Source organism: Lathamus discolor, chromosome 6 (genome assembly GCF_037157495.1).
Source record: "Lathamus discolor isolate bLatDis1 chromosome 6, bLatDis1.hap1, whole genome shotgun sequence".
Taxonomy (NCBI): Eukaryota; Metazoa; Chordata; class Aves; order Psittaciformes; family Psittacidae; genus Lathamus; species Lathamus discolor.
In genome coordinates, this window is record NC_088889.1 from 87336718 (window position 1) to 87362244 (window position 25527).

Sequence of the window (25527 nt, forward strand, 5' to 3'; positions counted from 1 at the left end):
TTCTGTTCACTTGCTATACAAAGTTTTAACTCCTTAAATTCTAATGTTTTTTAATAAAGCCTTGCTGTCACTTTTATGAGCTTTGACTTGTTTACTGTCAATAAATGATGAAGATAAAAAGTGATCTTGTTGTGTTTTGTTTTAATAGGTTGTAAAGAATGGACTGACAATACGAATGATTGCCTCCCTGAATGTAGGAGCCAGGAAATGCTGCTCTGTGAGAGGTGACAATACAGTGGAAGCTTACACTTGGCTCAGGGAGGGAGCAAACTGTTTCTTGTGCTCTTGGTGGTGGTTGTCACTTCTCGTGCAGAACTGGAGAGGCCAGGGTGCTTGTTGCTCAGCTTTTGGTGGAGCTGTGGGCCCCTGTGCCTGGTTGTGTTGTGTGTTTGATCCTAAAGGATGTGGAGCTGCCGCAAAGATGCTCCGAGGGCTGGAGCACCTCTGCTATGGAGACAGGCTGAGAGAGCTGGGCTTGTTCAGCCTGGAGAAGGCTTCAGGGAGACTCACAGTCTTCCAATACCTAAAGGGGCAGACAGAAAAATCTGGAGAGGGGCATTTAACCAAGGGCCTGTAGGGGCAGGACAAGGGGCAATGGTTTTAAACTGACAGAGGGGAGATTTAGATGAGAGATAAGGAAGAAATCCTTCCCTATGAGGGGGCTGAGGCACTGGCACAGGGTGCCCAGAGAAGCTGTGGCTGCCCCATCCCTGGCAGTGTTCAAGGCCAGGTTGGACGGGGCTTGGAGCAACCTGGTCTAGTGGAAGGTGTCCCTGTGCATGGCAGAGGGTTGGAACTGGATGAGCTTTTGTCCTGGTTTGAGCTGCAGCAGTCAGTTTTCTCCTTCTTAGGAGCTAGTACAGTGCTGTGTTTTGATCTTTTGGCCTTGGAACAGTGGTGATAACGCCCATGTTTTCAGTTGCTGCTCGAATGTTTGGTGTGGCCAAGGACTTTCTGAGCCTCATGCTCTGCCAGGGAGGAGGGGAGGCCGGGAGGAAGCAGAGACAGGACACCTGACCCAAACTGACCAAAGAGGTATTCCATACCATAGCACGTCATGCCCGAGGATGTAACTTGGAGTGACCCGGAAGGGGTAGAGGGACTACAGGGTTGGACGAGGTATCGGTTGGTGCTCGGCTGGGGGGAGTGGGGCGAGTTATTGGTCGGCTGGTGTTGAGGTGTTGTATTCTTTCCTCTTGTTATTTCCTTTAGCACTATTATTATTGGTGGTAGCAGCAGTGATTTGTGTTATACCTTAGTTACTAAACTGTTCTTATCTCAACCCGTGGGAGTTGCATTCTTTTCGATTCTCCTCTCCGTCCCTCCAGGAGCAGGGGGAGGGCAAGAAGGGGGGGAGTGAGTGGACGAGGTTTGTGGTTGGGTTTAAACCACGACAGCTTTAAAGGTCCCTTCCAACCCAAACCAGTCTGGGATTCTATGAATCTGGCATCCTAGAGGGCAGAAAGTGAAGGCTGTGGCATGAAGGTGGACTTGCACATAAAGGATTTGGGCTTGCAATTGGGTCATTTTGCTTATCCTGACCTCTTTCACCACGCAGTGGTGGCATGCTGCTTCCTGCAGCCCAGTCACAGGTGGGGGAAAAAGCCCAGATTTGCTCTCTCTGTGCAAAACTCTGCATGATTTAAAGCAGAAGTTGGGTATAAGTATCCTGCAGAGGGGAAACATATAGTGGTGGAGGTGAATGGGGTAACCTTGCAGTTGGGGTGGTTAGTTCTCTTCAGACAGTGATTTTCAGTGTGTGCATCTGTGGGATCTGAGGGATGTGCTCATGAGCAGCTGGGATTAGAGTCCTTACCACTGCTGCAGGACCTCAGCGTCTTTGTTGATCAGAGGAGTGCTTTGAAAATGTAATCCTTTTCCCAAGCTCTCCATTAAACTCAATGCACCGAAACATGACTGGGGCAGATTCAGAAACCTCTGCTCAAAGTGGAATTGCTTTAAAATAAAGTCAATAATACCTAGAATGCCTTGCATTCCTCTCTAATGCAAGGAAAAGCCTTCGTACTTGATGTGACCTGTCTCCACATGCTGCTTATTTGGGTTTGTTTTCATACCCTCAGTGGCTGGGGTTCCCAATACAGTGACGAACTGGGTTGTTATGGAGGGTAAGGCTCTCGCTCTCTAAGGGAGACTTAGAACCATAGGATCATAGAATAGTTAGGGCTGGAAAGGACCTTAAGATCACCCAGTTCCAACCCCCCTGCCATGGGCAGGGAAGCTATCCCTGCTCCTTCTGAAGGATTCGGGGATTATGCTGTGCAAGATGATATCTTTAAATGCTTCTAAGAGATGAGTTCAGCCCATGGGAATGAGATGCTCATACGAGTGTCACTCAGCTGTGTTTAGGGAGATGATGAAGCGAAGCTATTTGTTACATTCCTGGGTCTATTAAAAGCTACCCAAAGCCAAGGAGCTCTCCATGTACTCAGGAATGTTCACAGTGAGGAAATGTTCCTTCACTGTTGATGGAACTGCTGAAAAAGCTCTGCTTGCAGTGCTTGGGACTGGGAGCTGTTTGTGAAACCCTTGTTAAATTGGCATGGAGCTTGTTATTGTGAAAATAAATCTGGTTCCTATAGAAACCGGTTGCTTGCGCCTGGTGGGGCTGTAGAACAAGTCTCTTTCAATAATTGCACACCCTCCTGATGGGGCATCATTTCTGTGCATTATGCAGTGTTCCATCAGCATCAACTCTCCTGTCAGGAGCTGCTAAGGGGATGCTGCTGTATTTTATGAAGGGGAAAAACAGCCATGGAAAGGTGAAAATAGAATTTTTTCCAATCTCTGTTATTAGCTTAGACCCCAAGGACAGCTTTTAGGTGGGATTTTGAATAGACCCTTCACCAGGCATACAGCTTCGGGATTATGCAGCTCATCCACATCTGCAAAGTGAGTCAAGACCCCAGCTTCAGGGGCACAATCAACCCCATAGCTGATCCCTGATGTGGCATTTTCTCTATTGTTTCACTTATAGACTAAACAGACTGGACAGAAATACATCTGTTCTTGTTAATGCTGACAAATAGACACTGTGTTTTAATTCTTCGTGTCAAGTTGTCCGTGTTTCAAAGCGGGGCACTGTGTTTCTGACTGATTGAGTTGTGGCACGAGGCACTGGCACTTAATTGCAGCTTTATAATCACTCTGGTCCTTAGATGAATTCCAGTTTCCAAGGAACCCCGCAGGACCTGCACAGATCAGGGCCAACTTGCTCTGATCTGGTTGAACAGGCTCATAATAGCGCTACCTGGGCTTAAACAGAATGGGTACTTAGTGAAATGCAATTCCCTTTCTTTGTCATGGGTAACTTTAATCAGTGTTTTGGGAACACTGGGGGAATCTATAAGCATGCTTAGCTCTGTGGCTGTTGGTAGCACAGTCCCAGACCCCTGAAGGTTCCTGCTGGCAGCAGCAATGATACAGCCGAGTTCATTCTGCTGCCGTCTCTGTCAATGGAGTCTTGCTGCGTTAGAGATGGAAACGGGCAGAGGGAGGAAGGATTTGTCCAGATAAAAGTGCAAATCCTGGGAGAATTAACTGGTTTGGACTCCATAAACTTCCTTAAACTCTCTAAGCCTGGAGCACAAACCTGATGAGGAACGGCTGAGGGAGCTGGGGTTGTTTAATCTGGAGAAGAGAAGGCTCAGGGGGGACCGCTCTCTACAGCTGCTTGACTGGAGGTTGTAGTGTGATGAGTGTCGGTCTCTTTTCCCAAGTAACTAATGGCCTCAAGCTGCACCGGGGGAGGTTTAGGCTGGATCTTGGGAAACATTTCTTCACCAAAATGGTGCTCAGGCATTGGAACAGGCTGCCCAGGGCAGTGCTGGAGTCACCGTCCCTGGATGTGTTGATAAATCATGTAGATGAGGCCCTTAGTGACATGGTTTAGTGGTGGATTTGGCAGTACTGGAGTAATGGTTGGATTTGATGAGCTTAAAGGTCTTTTCCAGCCTAATTCCATGATTTTAAGATGAATCAGTGGAAGAGATGCAGTGAGAAGCTGTAGCTATTGCTGGTGCTGAGACCTGCTGCAGATAAGTCTTGGCATCCTCAGCACAGACAAACCACACGTGTGTGTGTGTGTGTGTGTGTGTGCGCAGGTGGCTCTTTGCATCCATCCCATCAACAAAGCAGAAGAGGAGGAGGCAGCTCCCCTTGTTGCCAGGTGAGCTGTGTGTTGTGCTGGGCATTGGGCTGGAGAGTCCCTGTGATGGGGACAGGGGACTCTGCCTGGTACCAGCCAGGCCACCATGAGGCTCTGGCTCTCCTCATTCACATGCAAACACTTGCTTTCAGACCCTGCAGAACTCCTGTCCTGACTGGGACACAGCTGGATGCAGCTTCCTGTGCAAAGGGTACTTCTTTCCTCCAGTTCTGCATCTTTCACCTCTTGCTCCTCTTTTTAAGAGGCAGGGATTGCAGGAAGGTCCCTACTTAGCTTCCCATATTACTACATTTATTTACACATTTTTATTGTGCCTTTGTTATTTGTCTTCTTTTCCAGTGCAAATCCCATTATTTTCTATCATGCTTCAGCTGCTCTTCCCCTGAACCCTATCTGAATGCACACTAATTCTGTAATACATCTTGTCTCCACACAACAGTCAAATGATCGCAGCCCTCAGAAGCAAAGAGAGCATGAATCTCTTTTCTTTATGGATTATCTCACAAATGCAATCTGTGTTCAGCACCTTACTGGTGAAACATTCCCCCCTTCTCCCCCCCTTTTCTTTGTTTTAAGGCAGCCATTAACCTCACAAGGATATCAGCTTTATTTTTATGCCACTTATTCAGACTTGCATCATCTGCCCTGGGATCTATTTTCTCTAATGGAAAGCTGGGAAGAGAACATGCATTACGTTAGTCTGAGTAACTTCTATCTATGAGAATGTGTTTCTCTTAATAATGCAAATAAGTGTAATTACGAAAGCAGATTAATTGACTGAGCAGCTGAAGCACTTGGATTTCTTGGCGTATTATGATTTGTATCCATGTTTCCTGCTATTTTTACTCCCAGCCAAACTCATTTAGAACAGCTTCTATCTGCTTATTAATCCTAACTCAAACTGACTCTGTTAGTGTCTTGTTGCATTTTAACGCTTCCATGCAATAGCAGAAGATGTGTACTTGTAGACCATTGCACCTTAGACAAGGTGTTAGCCCCAGACGGGAAGAGAAGGACTCTTTTGGATCCATGGATACACTGCAAGCTAAATTTGGACGTTATAAGAACTCAGGAAAAGGAGCCTGAAAGTGTTTTAGAGCAAATCTCTAAAGGAAACATGCTGACCTCATTCTCCAAGCTCTGCACTTGGCTGTCACACTCGCATGTGCACATGATTACGTGTCAGCCCGTCTTTTGCAAGCAAATGCCTCTGCTGAAGCTAAAGCCAAGAATTCCCTTTGGAGTTTGTTCTTGTGTTGCTTCAGGTTTTAAGGAGATCCTCATTTAAGAGACTTGGAGTTTAGCAGGAAATGCAAAAGAGAAACCCAGGTCTTAACATTCCTGAACACCCATGGCTGTTCCTAGTCCTAGGTACTCGCCTCTCTGCCATCCCTGGAACACCAGTGCAGTTATCCTGTAGGTCAAGTGATGGTTGAGCCATGCTCTAATTGCTTATCTAATGAGCTGTGTAGCTGAGAGAGTGAAATCTGCTCTGGGAGTAGGAGGTACAGGGTTCTCTGTCCCTTCCCTTGAGGCTTGAGCACCTCCTTCTGAGCCATTTCAATAGAGAAAGAATACCATTCTCCACAGTAATTACATACTGTGACAATTATGTACTAAAATAGATCCTAAGGGACTGCAAAGAATCAGAACCAGTTCTGTAACCTGCTGCAATGCCTCTCCCACCTTAGTTTTTTTCTTAATAAAAGCCAGGAATGGAATCTGGCCATGAGCAATGCAGATATTTCTGTCAGTCCTTGTGTAGCAAAGGCTCTGGAAGATGACTTTGGACACTTTTGATCCTGAGGGACTTAAAATATTTTCTTGAATGCCTCCTCTGTCTGAATGTTGGCTGAAAATTGAGGTAAGAGGTCCTGTCCCCTCCTGTTGGCATAGGGGTTGGTTGGGTGTCACATCTCTGCAACCACCGCTATTACCCAATGCCAGTGACTGTTTTGCTGCACAACAGACCTTCAAAGCATTTTGCAGCAGCAACTGGTTCTCCAAATTACAGAAGTTGTGGTTGCAAAATCACCCTGTTGGCCTCAGAATTGTGTGTGTATGTGTGTGTTCCACACAAAGCTCTAATGCAAGGTTCCTCTGGCCAAGAGATGTGATGGTGGTAGCGCCAGGCTGTTAACCAAAGCCAGACATAACAGTTCTTCTTCTGACTGTATCTCAAAACAGAGGGTGGTCCTGGTGGGTCCAAGTGAAGATCCAGAGGACATCTTGCAAACTAACAGATCCTGAGAAAAACATTGCTATTTAACACAGTTTTTGATCACAGAACAACCCAGGTAACATCCTTCCCTTCTTTTAACCAAAAGGCTTAGCAATAGAATTGCTTTCCCCTGCTTAGATGAATGCTTTTGGCAAGTGACTATAACTGCTCATCCCAGGGGCCGCACATCACCCACTTAGAAGGTGACAGTGCTGAAGGTGAGAGGACTGGCAGACTATGGAGACAGGTTGAGAGAGCTAGGCTTGTTCAGCCTGGAGAAGAGAAGGCTCCAGGGAGACCTTAGAGCAGCTCCCAGTGCCTAAAAGGGGCGACAAGAAACCTGGAGAGGGGCTTTTGACAAGGGTCTGTAGGGCAAGAAATGAGGGGTTAGGGTGAGAATTGCACTGGGTCCTTAGATCTGCAAAGAGGGTTGAGTTGATCCTGCGTTTCAGTGGGCAGACTCAGGCTCTCCACCTCCCATTACACCTGCTCTGTAGAGGCTGGATCAGAGGCATCACCTCCAGGTAGGACATCCTATAGGTAAGGATTAAGGACATCCTATAGATTTGGGTTGTATGTCTCTAAGCTCACAGGTGACCAGTGATTTTTTTCCTGTTTAAATTGACTCGCTGTCTTTGAACCTTTCATCCTTTCTATGAGATTTAGCTGAAACTGGGCAATAAATTTGGATGCTGTTGGAGCAGGAGGAAGAAGGACTGAGCGTGACTATGTGCTGTCATCAGTTGTCTCTTCCTTAGGCTGCAGACACGCTCTTTGCAACACTGGTTCTTGTATGGATAGTTTACAACCTCATTTATGAACCTTGCCTCAAGCCTCGAAGCTGAGTTACCACTGCATGACGGATGTGTTTGCTAGAGGAGGAGAAGGGATGGAGAACAAGGCCGGCTTCTGTTGTGAGCAGGGCTGAGAAGCTGCCAGCACGTTTGTGGCAATTACAAACATTCTTCTTTTGTAGACAGTTAATTACTTATTGATCTTGCTGTTGATGGAGAGAGGACCTTAATGAATGGTCTTTTACCAGCACTTCCTTCACTCCTAATTGGGATTCTCCACCAGAATCTCGATGAATCACAAGGATACACAGCCACCGAGCAGCAAGTCCCTGTTGCGTCTGTACTTGCCACATCACCTCACATCTTCTAGGACTCATTAGGGGGCAACAGCAGGACAGTTATGATTGCACACATCAGCCTGGCCAGTATCTCCTTTGAAGAATCTGGAATGACCTTGATCTATGCCTATCGAACAAAGAGCATCCAGACACAGGTAAATGAGAGAACAGCTCACAAGGAGGAGGGATTAGAGACTAAAAGCTTTTAAAGCAGAAAGAAAAGTAGTGGATGAAGGGAGAAGAAACTTCAGAAGGGGCAGTGCAGGATGTAGGGGCTCAGTGTGGGTGACAGAAGAACACAAACAAAAGGGACTGTGGAAAGCAAATTGTATGGGTCATGGATGAGAAGAGGAATGTGAGGTTTAAAACAAGGGAGCTGAATAATGGAAAGGCTGAAGGTGAGGTGCCTGAAGTGGATCTGGGTGCAGAACATAAGGAATGATGGTCGGAAGATGACTACTGGGAGGACAATGTATGGGGAATGTCCCAGTGGGGATGCTGAGCACGGAAGAGAAACAGAGGGGCTGCAGAAAGGAGGAGTAAGAGAGAGAGGCTTGTGGGGTGAACAAAGATGAACAATGACCTACAACTGGGTTTTCACTCCTTGTGGATCTGTTTTCCCTGTGGGCACAGGAGCATTGGCTTTTCTCTGTTACCTTTTGGAAATTTCCAGTAATTAGGGAAAACCCCTAATTTACAGTTTCCCCACTCATGAGGGAAAACTCTTCCCTGTCATAGGATTCAGCACCACTCCAGCTGAAGGCACCAGCTTTGTTTGCAGCTATTGCACCAATAACAGACCATGGGACAAATGCTCATGTGCTCTGGCTCACCAGGTAAAATGTTACCTGCTGAAAGTCAACCAATACACCAGCATCGTCACAGACCTCCACAGGGAGATCAAGCATCTAAAAGTGAGGGGTGGAAAGCAGGAGAAGAGTGAATTCAGCTCCAACCTCAGGGATCTGCAAGGTGGAGTCAGGAGTAGGAACAGTTATGGAGAATCTGGAGGGAAGAGAGGGGAAAGGAGCTGTGTGAACAGGCTGTAGTGGTGCTTGGTGGGCCTCCATGGAGATGTCGCTGGAGAAGCCCTTTCAGCAGTGCAGAGTGGAGAACAGAGTCTGATGGGCAGTGGAAGCAGACAGGGAGCTGAAGCTGTTTTTCTGTGTGACCCTCTCTCTGATGTACTGTTTGACTGGACAACACATTCAACCTTGTCAGCATCTTCCGCAGCACCAAAATGATGTTAAATCCCACAAACCTGCCCTTGAAAAGAGCTCTGACATCGAGTGGTGGCATTTGCTGGGAGCAGTCCTGACTCAGAGAAGTGGCTGAGTTTGTAGCCTGTGTCAGGTCCAGGAGCTCTGTTGGATGGCTCGTCACACTTAATTAAGGAAATAAATAGGGAGGGAGCATGGTGAAGCTTTTAAAACACTGATTGTTCTGCCCTGGGGATTGTTCCTTTTGTCAGTGAATCTGGCAAGGAATGAAATAAACATAGGCAAGTTCTCTGAGAGACAAGACATGAGGTGTAACAGGCCTCTGCTACCCATACCCAAGGCTGTTTCTATAACAAGCACAGAAAACTAGTACCTTTTTGGTGGGTGGAAAGGTGGAAGAGATGTGCCTGCAGTGCGGTATCCTCTTAATACTCACAAAAGCAGTAGCCTATTATTGCTAATAATACAATCATAAAGATATATCAGATTTCCTAAGCACATGATTAACTTCCAGGGGCCACAGAATGAAGCAGAGTCCTACAAACTAATGTCTTGTAACACACGGACTGAGTGGTTTGGTCCAGGAGTAGGTTTGTGGGGACTTGGCAGAAGTTTATGGAGGCTAATGTCAGGTCAGAAATGTCTTCTCCTGCAGCAGAGAGGCAGCAAGGCTGCGAGGCTCACCACGGCCAAGCAATGAGCCCCTTGTAGGAGCAGCTCATCAGGGCTTTCATAGAGCAAACGGAGATGAAGCAGAGCCTGATGGAGCTGGAGAACACCACACTGCTGCACGCTGATACCTGTTGACACCTCCAAACAATCACAGAGTGAGGATCCCCTGAGCTTTTGGTACACTTTACATGGACCTCCAAAATCACTGTAAGAAATGCCAATATCCCATGGTCCACCCAGCTAAAATGAGACCAAGAGTAGGCTTGAGATTTACCTCCATGGCGAGGAAAAACTTGGGAGGGTGGTGGTCTGCAAAAGGCACCCAGGGATTTAAGGTAGATTAAGTCCATGCTGCTCTGAGCCTTAGATTAAGGTGCTATATTTACAACAAGTAATTTCTGCTATTGAGAAACACATCCCTAATCCCTCCTGGTGCTTGTGAGGAGACTGTAGCCTGCACACATTGCTTTACTGCTATTGCCTGATGTAGCTCCACAAGGCAACCAGCTACCTCTAGCATCAAGTTTAAGATCAAGACTAAAAGTGTAAATGGTAGATTTGTCCTCTATTTGGCCCTTATTCTGGATCTGTGTTGGATTTAATGGAAAAACTGGATGGCAGCAGACTGGGATTGTTGGTCCTCCGATGGTCTAGTCACTCTGTGTTTGTGAAGTAGTTTCTATCCAGATGCATGGCTTCATGTCAGCATGCACCACTACCCTTTCTTCTGGTTAAACTAGAAGTAGGTTTCAGCTCCTTCTCATTAATCACCCACCTAATGCCTCTGTAAATTTTATAGTCCCTTAGGATTTGGGTCATTTGTAGTTAAAAAGGTCTTTGGAACACCAAGATATTCAACAAGCACATGTGAACAGCCAACAACTTGTGATAAGGTAGGGAAAAGCACTGTTCTGGCCATGGAAATGTCACACACGAGGCCTGTTTTATTGACTTCCAAACAGAGGAAGGGTAATTGCATTCTTCTGTATGGGTTTGTCCAGCTTCAGAGCAGCCTGGACTAATCAGTTCTGCCACTGTCACACAAGAAGAAGTTGGACAGATACAATGGAAGGGCTATGCATGCATCATTAGTTATGTCACCATGTCCCAGGAGTTCCTTTCTTTTTTAGCTGGCAGCTGGGAGCAGGTGAAGGCTCAGGGTGCATGCAAGCATGATTAGGCAGCCAAGGAGCAGGAAGATGAAAACACAGAGGAAGAAGACAAGGGAAATGGATACCCTAGGTTCATCTGAACTTCATGAAGTCAGAGTAGCAAGAGAAGAGATGAACCTGCTGCTAGCAGAACAGCACAAGACTCTCTCCCTGAAGGTCTGGAGGTGAAGGTGCCCTTATGGTGGCAAGCCTGGCCTCTGCCCAGTGGGTATTTAGGGCAGCAGCATTAACAGAGAGGTTCTTGTGGCTTTGGGCTAGCACCACAAAAGCAGTGTGGCACCTGCATTGCAGCTGGACTCCTAAATACCTTGGGCCGCTGAAGGAAGCAGCATGGGAACACTGATGTCTGCATCCTGCCTCTGTCCCTGTGTGTTTCAGAATGAGGAAAAAACACCCACTGGGCTTGTGCACCTGTAAGAGAACTGATTCTTCCCATTTCCCCTTTCAGGAATGTTTTGAGGGTTTGTCACTCACTGGTTGTTTTGGTAACTAATGTTAATGTTTGTGAGTTCCTCCAGGCAAGGACTGTGCATCTGGATATATCTGCCATGACTGAAACATGGTGGCTGCTACTAGAATAAGCAAAATACTTTCTGTAGATGTTACTTTATTCTCAGTGTGAAAGACACAGCAGAGAACTGCTCAGATGCCTTCGTTATCCCAAGAAGCTGTCTTGACAAACCCCTGTCTTTTTCAGACGGAGCTGGAGCAGCACATGGCAAACACCAACGAAAAAGCTTCCCAGATGGAGGAGTTTTTCCCCAGACAAATCACCAGTGAGGATCAGCAGGAAGTGCTAAGGCTCCTCACCAAAGCCCATGAACCTGGCAACACAGAGCTGCAGGCAAATACACTGGACAAGGAGAACCTATTGTGCCAGAAGGATTTTGTGATCCAGCAACTGCAGCAGCATACGCTGCTCTGTGAAGAAATTACTCAGCATCAGCAGATGCTGATGGGAGGTACAGCAGCACCTTTGCTCCTGCTCTGTCGTTATCTCCAAGCTTTGTTCTCTGATGGCAAACGGGAGAACAACCCACACAGAAAACCTTGTCTTGGACGTCATGACTCCACAGTTCTCAGCTGCTTCTCTAGGAGTGGTCTTTAACCTTTCCTCCCCACCTCCGTTCCAGCCCACAATATTTCTGTGCCAGAGACACTGGGGAGGTTTACACCACCAGCACCTCTCTGAGCTGGAGGAGGAGACACTAAACCGGCTGCTTCTGTACATTCAGTGATGTCCTGCATGTTCAAAGTAAGGCAGAGCAGGCCTTTGTGCTGGAGAACCCACATTGTTTCTTGATCTTGCCATGGCTGTAGATTCACACACACCCAAAGCCTGGCTGGGTCCTGGTGCCAATCAGGAGCTGTATAGAACTTTGTTTTGTGAACATCTTGTCTCTGGTGCTCTGCTCTCCTCCCCTTTGATTTGAGAGAGACAACTTGCTTGCTGGCAAACAGAAAAGCAAAGGTTAGATGGCCAAACATGCAACTCTCCAAGTGACTGCTGAAGGAGACTGTCATACGGAGCCATCCGCTTGCTGATGGCACAGTTGTTACTGAGGTCTTCAGGTCTTCCCTGCAATAAAGGAAAGATCTGCTGGCTCCTCAGTTTTGGAAAACTTGTGTGTGTTTTGAGACAGTAAGTGGCTGCCAGGAAATTGCCAGTCCTCAGCAGGGAGTACAAGCTGCAGCATCTCCTGTTTATTATGATTGCCTAGAATGAATAGAGCAAGGAGTTGGATTTCACATTGAATAATAAACTTAATGCTTGCCCTGTTGTTATATGAGAGATTAAACTACTCTGGGTGCCCTTCCACAGGCGGGGAGCAAAGAGCAGCTGGCTGAACTGTGGAAAAGCACAAGAGGTATCAAGAGTGTTTTTGTGACCACAGGCTGAGAGCCTGGGCTAGAGGAGGGGCTTTACAGTGAGAAAAATCTGCTGAGGATCTCACTCTTCGCTCTTCCTGCAGTCCCACAACAGCCCTACTCTTGATGTAAGGCAGCATCTGGATCCTAATAAAAATGAGATCAGAAAGGGTCTATCTGGTACCATGAAGGATATTCCCTGAGGGGATATCAAACTTCCATAGGGTAGGTCCTTTGTGTTTCTTTCTAAAGGGAACAGGTCGACCAGAAGGCATTGACCCAGTGGAACTGGGATAGCTTTTGTATACAGTGAGAAACACAGTACAAACTGCAGGAGGAAATAAGTTAAATATCTTTATTCTCTATAATGCCCTTTACCTCCTGCCTAAACAGCAAAGAAAGAAATCTTTTCAGTACAACATGGCAACAGACAGAGGTGAGAGACATCACTGATGTTAACTCAGCTCCATGTCTTTCAGACCTCAAAAGCTAAGCATTGGACTTCCTCAAGCCCCAGAACAGACATAGCTTTTGAGAACCACTCGTCCCAAGCTAGACTCTTCCATTAGCCAAAAGCTGTGTGTAGCATATTCATTGCCACAGACGGCAATGTTCCTATCAGCCATCATTCAGGTAGGGGCTAAAGACCTCAGTGACATCCTGCATCAGCTCTGTTGGGAAGGATGGATTCTCATATGACAGTATGTCAAGTAAAGCTGAACATTTAGAACTATTAGTAATCTGATCTTGTTTTAATATGGACTGAGTAGCTTTTGATGGGTAAGGAAGCATATCCTTTGTAGAGCGCTGCCTCAACTATGCCTCTGTAATGAAGGGAGAGAGTTAGCATTCAGCTGGGTTCACATACAACAAGTTGCTGCTCTCAGTCCTCATCATTCAGCCAGTTTCACATCTAAACCAGGCCTCACCAAGGAGACCAAGATGTGACAGGTTGCACTGACCATCTGTTGCCTTCAGTTGCTCTGCTTTGTGCAGACACACAAGGCCGGGATGAGTTTAGGGGAAGTGGATACCCAAATCCTATTGAAATGTAGCCAGAATCCTTCCCCATTCTGGCAAGGGGTACTTACCCCAATTAGTTTTCATTACTTTTTTACATGTGTGTTTGCATATATACATATACACATATATAAAATGTCTGGAATTTTACTTACAATGCTGTAACTTATGCATGCATAAGTGTTTTAAACTGTGCTCTGCTCCCACTACTCATAATGAAGCTCTCCCTGCCTTTTATAGAGGGGACTCCACCAGAGATGCTGCCAAAAGACAATGTTCTTACAAGTACCATCCACCAGAGCAATGCAGATCATGTCAAAGGATGGGTCCTATAGAACCAAGTCAGGTGAGTATAAGAAATACCAGGCTGGCTGGCTCAGGAGGACTACTATATTCTTCAGCACTCATTCTGTTGCAATCTGAACCTAAAGAGCTGTTAAATGCAACACGAACAGTCCAGCTGGGAAAGCAGACACATGGGTGGGGGGTTTATAGCCAAGTTTTAAGCCTTTTTTGTTGTTGTTATTGTTGTTTTATGCAACAGATGACATGGGCAATGTTGCAGAATGAGTTACACTCCATCTCCCTCTTAGCCAAAAATAACTTCTTAGGAAGAGAAAATAACATTTTCAGAGGTGTACATAACCCTGGTATAATCCGTATGTGAAGCACATCATTTAATCTGAATGAGCCATGTGACAACATACTACTTCCCCTGAACGTGTTGCCATGGGATTTTCTTCAGGCACCGATGTGCAGATCCTAGGGCCCTTGCCAAACTCACCCCTCCACATCCCGTGGCAATCTGTCTCGTCCCCACTTTGACTGGCAATAAGACTGGAATTGAAGAGTGAGAAACTCACCCGAGTGCTTCATCTTCCCTCACTTGCAGGGCCTGCAGATGGTGCCAGCAGTCGGCAAAAGCAGCAGCCAGTCTCCTGCTTGAGGAGCCAGAGGAAAATTAAACAGGAGTCACCAGCGGAGCAGGATTCTCTGTGGCCCCATGGATTGCCATTCCAAGACTGCTGGGAGTTGGGGAAGCAGATGCAGGGCAGTGCGCCTTAAAATGTATTTTAGCTTCTGTGTTGTGATGCTGAAAAGCAGAGGGATGGTTCAAAGGGGGGAGAGGGACCTCTATGTTGTAGATTACTTTTCCCATATCCCCACTGCAAGACTTTCCTCTGTATTGTGTGCTTTAGTTGTTAGCTTCACTTGAAGACAAGTAGAGTGTTAACAGTCTAAAAGAAGAGGAAGCCCTCAATTTCTCAGCAGTGTTTGCCCCCCAGAAGATGTCAGCATGGAGCCCAAGCCGCCTTTTTTCCCAGGGCAAAAGTGTGGATGCCACCCATGAATCCAGAAGGCTCCCTGACTATTAAAACCAAATGTAAATGCCTGAGAAATAGCTCTCTCCATTCTTCCCCGCTGCCCCTGTGTGTTGCTGTGAAGCTGGGAGGTGCAACACGCCTGGAATGCTGTTTGGGTGAGCAGATGTTTGGCTGTGAGAGCAGCCAGAGATTGCTCTAAGCTCTTTTCTATCGACAGAGCATTTCAGATGTGACTGCAGCCGGGAGAAGCAGCATGGTGATAGGTGAAGACCCTGATAAGAGCTAGCCTGGACGTAAACCACGGGAACGTGTTTTTCTTTTGGAACAAACATCTCCAACCAGCAGCCTCCTCCATAAGGGGCTTTTTAACACCATTTCCCCTGCTTTTCAAATATGCTGTTGAATGAAGCCCTTCTGGTCGCTGCACTGAATAAGCAGTGACTCCATGCCCCAAACAGGAGTGGCTTCCCTCCTAGGTCTGCTGAAGGTGACTATTTCAGGTAGGTTTGTGTGTTTTCTCAAATGGATGGAGAACCTTTCCTACAGCTGCAGCACTTGCAATGAAGTCTCCTTTATACTCTTTCTGACTTGCTGTGTGACACTGTGCACACTCCCCATTCCTCTCTACCTCTTGCTTTGCTGGTGGGAAGATGAGGGATAGTTCTCTCCAGGGATGAGGAATCTTAAGATTACTTGCAATTATAAACTCCATAAAGTCCTGAAGTGGGGGTGCAACACACGTGTAGCAAGCGGCAGATTTTCCTTAGCAAACAGCAGCAGGAAGAGGTGTGATGGGAAGTAGAAGATCAGGAACGCTTGTCCCTCGGGGCTGACTCTTTCCGATAAACAAAGACACGAAAACTCAACACACAGATAAAATAAGCACAGACTGTGTGTAAAACAAACCTGTGCCAGCAGGGCTTGAGCCAGGCTTGTATTTACAGGACCCCACATGACCTGCAAACACTGAAGGACCAGAAATGAGGGAAAACGGGAGTTTTCCAAGCAGATACATCTCTGCTACATACCTTTGGGCTGAATCATCATCAAAACTGTGCAGAGTTGTTTCATACAAAGAGTGGGACATCTGAGCCAAACGCATTGGTTTGAGGCTGTATCTCTGAAGGGGAAGTTGTGTGATGAAGAGTTTGGTCATTTGCCATGACTGTTGTGAAGAGCACAGAGCCAGGGGCTGTGCTAATCTCCCTGTTTGCAGAACATACATTTTAGGCCTGTTAACAAATGTAGACGTTGGGGATTGAGATGTCGGAGGTAGAATCTGTGCATAATCATTTGTAGCTTTGATAACTGCTGCAGATGGGCTGCAGCCCATGTACTGCACCAAGCGGGACCACACTCATCCTCAGCGCTGGGCTAATGGCTTTTTGCTTTGATTCTTCTTGATCACAACTGATTAAAAGGGAGCTTAAACTGGGTTTTTCCAGCTTCGTGTTCTAGCCTTGCTGTATACAGTTATCATAGAATAGTTAGGGTTGGAAAGGACCTCAAGATCATCCAGTTCCAACCCCCCTGCCATGGGCAGGGACACCTCACACTAAACCATCCCACACAAGGCTTCATCCAACCTGGCCTAATCTACACTTTGGTTTTCATATACTGCTGTGCTAGAACGCAAAGGCTGGGGTTTCTTCCACAAGACAGCTTGGACCTGGCTCCACCTAACCACGAGCTATAGCACACAGCGACATCGGGTCTTGGGATGCTGTGTCCACCTCAGGACAAGGGCTGTGGCCGCACCACCCATGACTGGCTCTTCCTCATCCTGTCTCTGGGACAGCGCAGGCAGTGGAGCAGGATTCTATCGATGCAGCCCCTGAGCCTCTCAGTGTGCAAGGAAACCAAACCCTCATGCACTCTTTTGCTGTGGCAGGGGGTTGGACCGGATCCCCTCTGAAGGCCCCTATGCTGTGATTCACCTCTTGCTGCCCCTGGTTCTCCACAGGGGTTCCGGCCTCGCTGCGGGAACGCGCCGGGGGCCGCTGCTGCCCGCCGGCACCGGAGCGGCACCGGAGCGGCCCCTCCGCTCCCGGCCGGACCTTCGGGGCCTCCTCACAGCCCCGAGCCCCCGCTGCCTCCAGCGCCGCGGGGAGGCGCCGGGTCAGGGCGGGCCGGGGCCTCCCGCCGCCGGGCGGAGCAGCGCCTGCGCCGCGGCCCCGCGGGGACCCCCCGTGCCCGGCGTCTCGCGAGAGGCGGCGCCCGGGTAGCGGCGGGCCGGGGCAGAGAGGGGCCGGGGCGGAGAGGGGCCGGGGCAGGCTGCGCTGCCGGGCGGGAGGTGAGCGCGGGGCGGGCGCGGCCCGGACCGGGGCCCGAGGGGAGGGGTTGGGTTGGGTTGGGCGGCGGAGGCGCGGGTGAGGCGGTCCCGGCCGCGGGTGCCGCCCCGGGGCCGCTCCGGTTATGAGCGGCAGCCGCGTCCCTCCGCGCGTCCCTCCGGCGTGCCAGGTAAAGGGAGAGCCGCGGCGGGACCGGGGCGCCGTGTGCCGGGCCGGGCGGCGCTGCCCGTGCTGAGGGCTCGGCGGCGGCGGCGGCGGGAGGTGGTTGGGTCTGCGGGCAGCTCCTCGTCGCCGAGCCACCCATCGCCGGCTTTCCCTGCGCTGCCGCCGGTGCTGGGCCCGAGGCTGGGAGCAGCCGCTTGTGCAGCTGCCCCGTGTTGATCTGCGGTCTGTGTTGCTCCTGGACTCGGGAGCGTTCTGCGGTCCCAGCGCCCCCAGAAGCGAGCCCAGGAAGCAGCCTCCTCGGCGGAGCTTTCCTATTGACGGTGGAGCGTGGTTTTTAGCCTCGCTTCACGGAGATAACCGTTAACGTGATTAATCCTGCCTGAACTTCAGGCAGAAAACTTCGCACTGCAGGAAGTGATGCTTAAATCGAGTGTTTGTAAGGCAGATGCAGGCGGTGTGAGTGGCAGGGTCTGATTTCTGGCTCGTGTTGTCATGTAGCAAATGTGCTGGGGTCTTGTTGACTCAGGCTCTCAGCGCTGAGGCTTGCTGCGACCCTCCTTATGTTGGTAAGGTCAGGAGCAATGGGTGTGCATGAAGCTTGCGACAAAGGCAACGAACAAACAGGACATGCTGCGTTTGGGGACTTTCCTTTGGGAAGTCTTAGAAATATGGTTATTAAGGGAGCTATGGGTGTTGAAGACGAGGCATCCGGTGGTGCCAAGCCTGTACAAACCAGGCTTTGTGGCAGCGATGGGAGCGAAGGCGCTGGGATAGCTACGTAGATTAGGATATTCTTTGCTGGTCTCTAGCATACATGTGCTAAGTTGGGGTAGAACATGCAATGCAAGCCCTATTTTCTGCTTACACAGTGTATTCGTATTGATGTAACTGCTGACGTTTTTACATGGGTTAAAACATTCCTGCTGTGCAAAGGGTGTTAGGTTTTTGGAAGGCTGGGGGGGCAGCAAGATGGAGTGATGGCAAGTGCATGAAATTCATTTCTGGTTGTTGGTACTTCTGCTTTGGTGGTGGGAGCTTCTTTTCCTGCACCTGGAACAGGTTAAATTGCTTCCACTTCTCTAGAGCCTCCTTATTCCCTAAGTGTAACTGGTGGCAGGTGTGTAGCATAATATATGGGTAAAGAAGGCTGCATGGATTGAGTGATTGCTAATGGATGTACGTACCTAAAGGGAGCCTGCATTCCCAAGGGAAATGATTTGACTGGGGTTTTTGTATGTCTTTAAAAGTACTCATTCCACCTCTTACTGTCTTGAGAAGCAGGCAAAGTCCAAGCAAGCTACCTGAAGTCCCTTATCACGGCAGAATGAGTGGGCGCTGGAGGAAGTGAGGTGGTGCTGAGTGCCCGACCTGTGCCTTGTGCTTCCCTGCGGGCAGTTAAGAGCAGTGGGAAAGGGACAAGCTTGGGCAAACCCAAAGCAAGAAGAGATGGAATCTGCGTGCAAGCCTTCGAAGGCACAGTCCCTTCAAAACCATTGCAGTTCATAAAGAGGGGTCACTGTCCCCTGTCTCTGGTACCATACCTGCATGTAAGCTCCTTTATCTTCTATAGGCCTTACTGTCCTGTAAGTAGCCTGGAGTTGCTCTCTTCTGCAGAGAGAGACTGTGGGAGAATGTAGTCATTGCAAAAAGGCAAGAGAGGAAGAAGGAGACCGTAATTACTGAAGTTGCTGTTTGCCCTGAGAACAAACAGTTGTAATCGGTCTGTGAAGTGCAAATAAGGTTTCCAAATCCCTGAGGAGCTGCATCTGCAATAGCTTTTGCAATAAAAACGCTGAGGACACATCCCCCTTCCTCCCCGTTCTGGTTTGAAATGAGAGGTGGTTATTTGACATGGCAGCTTGTGATAGGAGAGGATGGGCCTCTGACCTCAGACCTCAGTGTCTTTCTCATGGCCAGGATGGGGAGATGAGTCCTTGTTTCACGCCCAAGCAAGGTTCAGGTTGGAGATGATCATGGGATGGTTGCTGGGGGACTCTGTAGGATTATTATAGCACTTGGTCCGTTTCCCTGTTTGCCAGCGTCGTGTCACAGAAGCAGCTTTGTGTGGATCCTGGTGCACGTTCTTGTTGGCTGGTGACTTTGGGTTAAACTTGAATGTAAATTCTTGGCTCCTCCTGGAGGCTTTTCCTTTTGATTCTGGCAAGGGGAGGATGGAGGCGCGTTCCTTCTGATGTGCACAGAGACCTATAATTTGTGCTTTCAGTCTGGCGTCTTTTATGAAGTGCTCAGGAAGAGGATGTATCGTAGTCAATAGAGTAACTCTGTGTTCTGCAGCATTTTTCTCATGAGGAGCAATTAAGCTGTGTTACTGCTCTTTTCCAGGGCTCTGGCACTGACAGAGTTAATAGAAGTGGAGTCATTTCGATTCTATGCTGCTGCTGTGTGTCTTGGAAAAGCCAAACGCTCTGGCAGGCCTGCATGCTGTGTCCTGGAAAGCAGGCTCGAGCCCTTGGGGTGTACTCGGTAAAGCCACTTTATGGTGGTGGCTTTGACAAAGAGCCCCCCTTCTGTTTGCTCGAGGAATGCATATGCCACACACAGTGTCTCATTTGCTCTGTCACTGCTGCTGAGAGGGTGATCTGTCCGTGCTGGGGTGGGACAACTTTGCAGAAGTGCTGCGCTGTCCGAAGCTGCTGGGTACAGGGATGGCAGCAAAGGATGCTCCATGCAGCTTTCTGGGCTTGCTGCATTCCAGCCAGCCCAGTGGTCTCAAGCAGCATTGGAAGCACAGTGTGCTAGGGATTATGTGCGCAGTGGGCACCCTATTCATCCAGAATAGGAAGCAGTCCCTGCCCTGAGCAGCTAACCAGCTCAAAAGCAAGAACAGATTCAGGCAAAACACAGACCCATAAGTGTGCCAAAGCAGTAGGCTTGGCAGTGTCACTCCATTATCTTCTGCTGTTGGACCAAGATCTTTGGCCAGAAGTGCTGACGCACATATATAATTTGCCTCTTCTTTAACTCTGTGCTCTTATCTTCGGGTGCTGCTTCTTACATCTGCTCCATCCACAATCCTGACTAGCTAAACATAGGTAATTACTGCTGAACAATACCTGCTTCTTGCTCCACAAAGTGCAGTGTTATGTCTGCAGGTGCTCCAGTTCCTCTTCACATGTAGAATAAGAGCCTGGCTCCAGGAGATGCCGTGTTTGATGTCACAGTGCAAAGACGTGTTAGGCTACAGCTCCACTGAATTTCTGGCTCTCCCTATTTCTAAAGTGTAAATAAATACACCAGGATGGAAAAAACCCCCAACCTCCAGTTTCATGTCTTTTGTTGTAAGCTGAGGTAATACTTTGATATGTGACTGTATCTGGTATTGTTCCTGTTTGTTAGTAAATTCTTGTCTCATGCTTTTGGTCTAGTATTTAAAACCAGGACTTTGTTAAAATTCGGCATCCCTGAGGCATAAGCACAGCCATGCAGATGCTCTGTAGACAAGTCATTAAATGCAAGGCTGCTGGGAGCTTCAGAGGTGCTGAGCATATTCCCCTTGGGAATGACGGAGCTCAGCACTTTCGCATATTTGGACTCCGGTTCTTTGAATCCTTGCCTAGGGTAGGGTTGGGGCCCTGTTAGAAGGGTTGTGTGTGAACCTTGATTGGGGAACAACCTTTGTGTTTCAGGAGGAAGGGACACCCAATCTACATTTTCAAAAGCTTTTCAGGGCAGCTTGTCCTGGAGTGGCTTTGTTTTCAGAGACGGTTTTTGCAGGGTTTGTTCTGAAGTCATTGGAAAAAATGGGGATGTTTGCAGAAAGGGCAGCTCTTTTCTATCTGTAGATGCTGTTCTATCTTTTTCATTAGGGACTGGACTGTGTTTGGAGAAGAGGAGATAGGAGTGACTACTTTCTGCTTGTCTTTTATGATAAACTTTGCACAGAGAGCCTGTAGAACAGCAAGCCTCTCAAAATATCAGATAGCTGCTCCTCGCTTTAATACATTGTTCTCCCCTTTAATTTGTTGTTCTTCTACAGCCTACAAGGCTGTAGGCACTGGCTCCTTGATCACTTGGGGAGAGAGCATGGCTAGCTTGCCAGCTGGGCTTTGCAGAGCCTTGGACCAGAAAACACGCAGCAGGGTTGGGAGATGGATCTCCCTTGAGGAACTTGCTGGTGGAGAGGGGCTGGGAGTCAGCAGGGAAACAGGTAGTAATAAAAAGATGGGACTTTTTGAAGTAAAAACGCCCCAAACCTGTTTCACCCTCCGGAAAAGATCCGTGCTGCCCTTCTAACAGCTGTTTCTTGCCTGTCTTTGGGGGAGAAGAGTTGTTAGGGATGAGTGTGATAGAAATAGGAATTACACTAAACCAGGAAGAGGCCCTCACTGACAGAATCCAGACATGGAGGAAGATTTACCAGAGCATCCTTAATCTGGAAAATAATTCAGTTAAAACTAATAATTCTTTTATTGATACATGGCTCTTATAGGGACCGTGTCCCTTTGGGGTTGTTTTTTTGTAGGAAAACTCTATAATCTCTGTTTTTGACAAAATAAGTAACTACTAAGGAAGGTTATGGAGGTGATGTGCTGGGTGCCTTCACTCAGATAAGATGGTGAGTTCAGGTCAGTGATGTTCTCTCAACAGGGGCTTGCTTTAGCCACTAGAGCAACATCTTCAGCTATGTATTTGTAACTCAATTAAGGTCTTTGTTTTCAGTACAGTGGTGCAGAGCATCTTCATGGGGAGGTGAGACCACAGTGCGATACCACAAGCGAAAATCATGGGTGGAGCCCTCTTTCTTCCTGGTCTGTGCTAGATACATTTAAAAGAGACCCGAGGGAGGTCTGAAAGGTAGCTGGCTATGCGTATCTGTATGTAGTTGTATCTCTTAATGCTCTCCAGCTTCCCTCTGTAAACTCTAGGCCTGATATCTTTATGTTTTGTTTACTTTTTAAAGTGAAAACAGAGTTTGTCTTGAAATCACACGTCTCCAGAAGCTTGAGGTTGATAAAGCCCCCATCACTGCTATGGAAACTGGTGAAACTGCAGCACTTTATGTCTCCTTTTGGCCAGTTTGCTCTTCTCCACAGGGTCTCTCTGTGGGTACCTCATCCCCTGCAGGAATGGATGGTGAGCTCAGTGACAGGTGTTAATTGTGCAAGGTCATTATCTCCAAACCGGAGTAATGAAGGATTCAATTAACTTTTCTTTCTGGTACCTTTTTAGGGACTTGATCTGCAGCACCATGCTGGGTCCCAAGCCTCACTCTGCAAGCTGGAGGTGAATCCAGGTGAAAGCCAGCTATTACACTAAGTGTCAGGATGACCAAAGCACGGCTCCTCCGTCTCTCTGTGGTGCTGGTCTCTATCTTCATGATCCTTCTGATCATTGTGTACTGGGACAACGTGGGAACAGCTCACTTCTACCTGCATACATCCTTCTCCAGGCCTCATTCCCCTGGTATCACAGCAGGTGAAGACTGGGAAGCCTTGCCAGATGTGGATGAATTTTTGGCAAAGCTGCTTAGTTCGAGCCTGAAACAGAATAGCTCTACCCCAAGAAAGACAGAGCAGCTACTTGTCCAGGGCTCCAGCAGGCCTGTGGCAAGTAATTTGGAGGAGAACGTGCGGGGCTATGACTGGTCTACACACAATGATAGGAATAGCTTGGACCAAGAGCAAGTGCAGATAGAGAGGCAGAGAACGTTGAAGGAGTTTTGTGCCAATTCCAGCTTCACCTTCCCCACCAAGGAGCGCTCCTTTGATGACATCCCAAACTACGAGCTCAACCACCTGATCGTGGATGACCGCCATGGCATTATCTACTGTTATGTCCCCAAGGTGGCCTGCACCAACTGGAAGCGGGTGATGATTGTGCTAAGTGAGAGCCTGCTAGACCAGGGTATCCCATACCGGAACCCTCTGGATATCCCCCGGGAGCATGTCCACAACACCAGCACCCACTTGACGTTCAACAAATTCTGGCGGCGCTATGGGAAGTTCTCCCGGCACCTCATGAAGATCAAGCTAAAGAAGTACACCAAGTTCCTCTTTGTACGGGACCCTTTCGTCCGCCTCATCTCTGCCTTTCGCAGCAAATTTGAGTTGGAGAATGAGGAATTCTACCGGCGTTTTGCCATCCCCATGCTAAAGCTGTACTCCAACCATACTAACCTTCCTGCCTCCGTTAGCGAGGCCTTCGGGGCAGGCCTCAAAGTCTCCTTTTCTGACTTCATCCAGTACTTACTGGATCCCAGGACAGAGAAGATGGCCCCTTTCAATGAGCACTGGAGGCAGGTTTACCGTCTGTGCCATCCGTGCCAGATAGACTATGATTTCATCGGCAAGCTGGAGACTCTGGATGAGGATGCTGCTTATCTATTGCAGCTCCTCAAAGTGGACAGGCTGCTTCGCTTCCCCCCCAGCTACCGGAACAGGACTGCCAGCAGCTGGGAAGATAACTGGTTTGCCAAAATCCCTCTGGCTTGGAGGCAGCAGCTCTACAAGCTTTATGAAGCAGATTTTGTACTCTTTGGCTACCCCAAACCAGAAAACTTGCTTAAAGACTGAAAGTGATTTTGGGGGGGGGTGGTGGGTGGTATGTGAGGGAACATCTGAAATACCAAAAATGTTTAAAGCCTCCTCATTTTTGCTCTTAACTCCTTTCCCCATACAGGTTGGTACAATGGAATCTATATTTTTTCTACTGCTTCCCCTTCCGTTTTTGCAATAATGCCAGAGACCAGGGTATTCCAGCCAGCTGTGCACATGCAAAAAACCAAACAAATGCCATTTTGGTTTGGGTTTGAATTTGGTTTGTGATTTTTAAATGCCCCCGTGTTTTGCAATGGGTTGCTGCCCTCGGTCACTCTGCCAGCTGTGTCCTTCAAGTAGCTTTTTATTAATACTTTTTAAAAATTAATATATTTAAGATATTTAATACAAAGTGTGTGTCGTGGCAAAGGAAGGGAAGGAATAAAGGAAAAAAAACAGTAAAAGAAAAACCCAAGAAATGATGCTCCTGCTTCTGTGTGTTGTCTCAGGGCTGCTGTTCAGAGGTGTAAGGTTTGTGGAGCACTCGGATCTCTTTGGGAGCTGGGTTTGGTGGTGGTGTCGTCACCAGCTACGCTTCTGGTGGTTGCTCTGAGCTGGGCTCAAGACACATTGGGTCTTGACACGTTTGCCAAACAGTCCTGGATGGATACCAGTGTTCCATTGACGTGTGCTGAGAGCACCAGGGTCACAGGAAGGAAATGGCAGTTGGGAGCGATAATGCCAAGGCCTGTGGGGTGATTCAGGATGTGCAGGTGGCCAGCACAGTACCTCTGCACTGCTTCGCCTTTCAGATAAGTGGTGGTGGAACTCTTACTTTCTAAAAAGCTGAGATTCCTCAGCCCATATGTACCTTGCTTGTATGGAGCATCTTCCATGATGTGTCCCATTCCAGGATAGTGCCTGAGGTTCTTGGGGTTTGTGGCCAGCCTTGATGGGCAGAATGTGCTGTGTGGAAACGAGCATCCAGGCATCACACTTGGGCACGAACACAGGTCACTGCATCACAGCCAGCTACAGGACAGGGAGGTTTGTGTGCTGCTCCGTGGCCTGGTTGCTGCTGTGTACAGTGCTATGTCCTCATTCCCGTGCACGCTTAAGGGGATGTGGCAGGGATGCAGATGATTATCCCTGGAATAAGATCTGAAAGTTTCCTTTCAGTAGGTGTCAAGGTGAACTCAAAGTTCCTTTGTTTTCAGAGAGCCAGCTACTGCTTGTGACACTGCATCTGATCCACTGCCTTTCTGCTTATTCCAAATGACTGATGCAGATTTAATCATCTGCCTTACTGGGACCTGCTGCAGGAGTGATGGTTGCCCACTGTGCTAGGAACATGTGGGCTGCTTCCCAAAGGAAATTAATGCTTTTAGAGAGACTTTTTGTGTAACATCAGCTGAATCTACTTATCTTTTTCTCTCTGAATTGCTCTGCAAAAACTGTCTGCTTAGCAGATTGAGCAGGCAACTCCTTTTACAGCTGAAATGCTTAATTATTTCCCTGGGCTATGGATGGTATCAGTGATTAAAGTACAGGATCAGGCTTTGGGAGGGAGCCTTGAGTGTGACAGATTTCTTATTCAGTTTCTCTCCAAGGCCATCAGCAGGTGTGACTTTGGCCCTGTCTCTTCTTGCTGCCCAACTTCCATGCGCATACATCATCTTGGCATTGCGTGCTCTTCCTATTAAATATACTGTATTAAGCTTAGAATAGAATCATAGAATAGTTAGGGTTGGAAAGGA

At 48.1% G+C, this 25527-nt stretch overlaps 1 protein-coding gene across 4 annotated transcripts; it reads left to right on the forward strand.

Annotated features, from left to right (window-relative positions):
- The first annotated feature begins 15123 nt into the window (after positions 1-15123).
- Positions 15124-24252, forward strand: CHST12 (carbohydrate sulfotransferase 12). 4 transcript variants are annotated; one of them, XM_065684527.1, is made up of 4 exons: positions 21778-21859; positions 21954-22088; positions 22195-22367; positions 22464-24252. In XM_065684527.1, exon 4 carries the CDS (start codon positions 22559-22561, stop codon positions 23804-23806), a length of 1248 nt encoding a protein of 415 aa, XP_065540599.1. In that variant the 5' UTR covers positions 21778-21859; positions 21954-22088; positions 22195-22367; positions 22464-22558; the 3' UTR covers positions 23807-24252. The 4 variants fall into 4 exon arrangements, with proteins under 4 accessions (XP_065540601.1, XP_065540600.1, XP_065540598.1 ...); XM_065684529.1 differs by lacking the exons at positions 21778-21859; positions 21954-22088; positions 22195-22367 and adding an exon at positions 15124-15317; XM_065684528.1 differs by lacking the exons at positions 21778-21859; positions 21954-22088; positions 22195-22367 and adding an exon at positions 17042-17110.
- Positions 24253-25527: the final 1275 nt, after the last annotated feature.

Excerpts from the sequence above, each read along its gene's own strand:
- CHST12 (XM_065684529.1), top strand. The coding sequence starts at position 22,559 with ATGACCAAAGCACGGCTCCTCCGTCTCTCTGTGGTGCTGGTCTCTATC.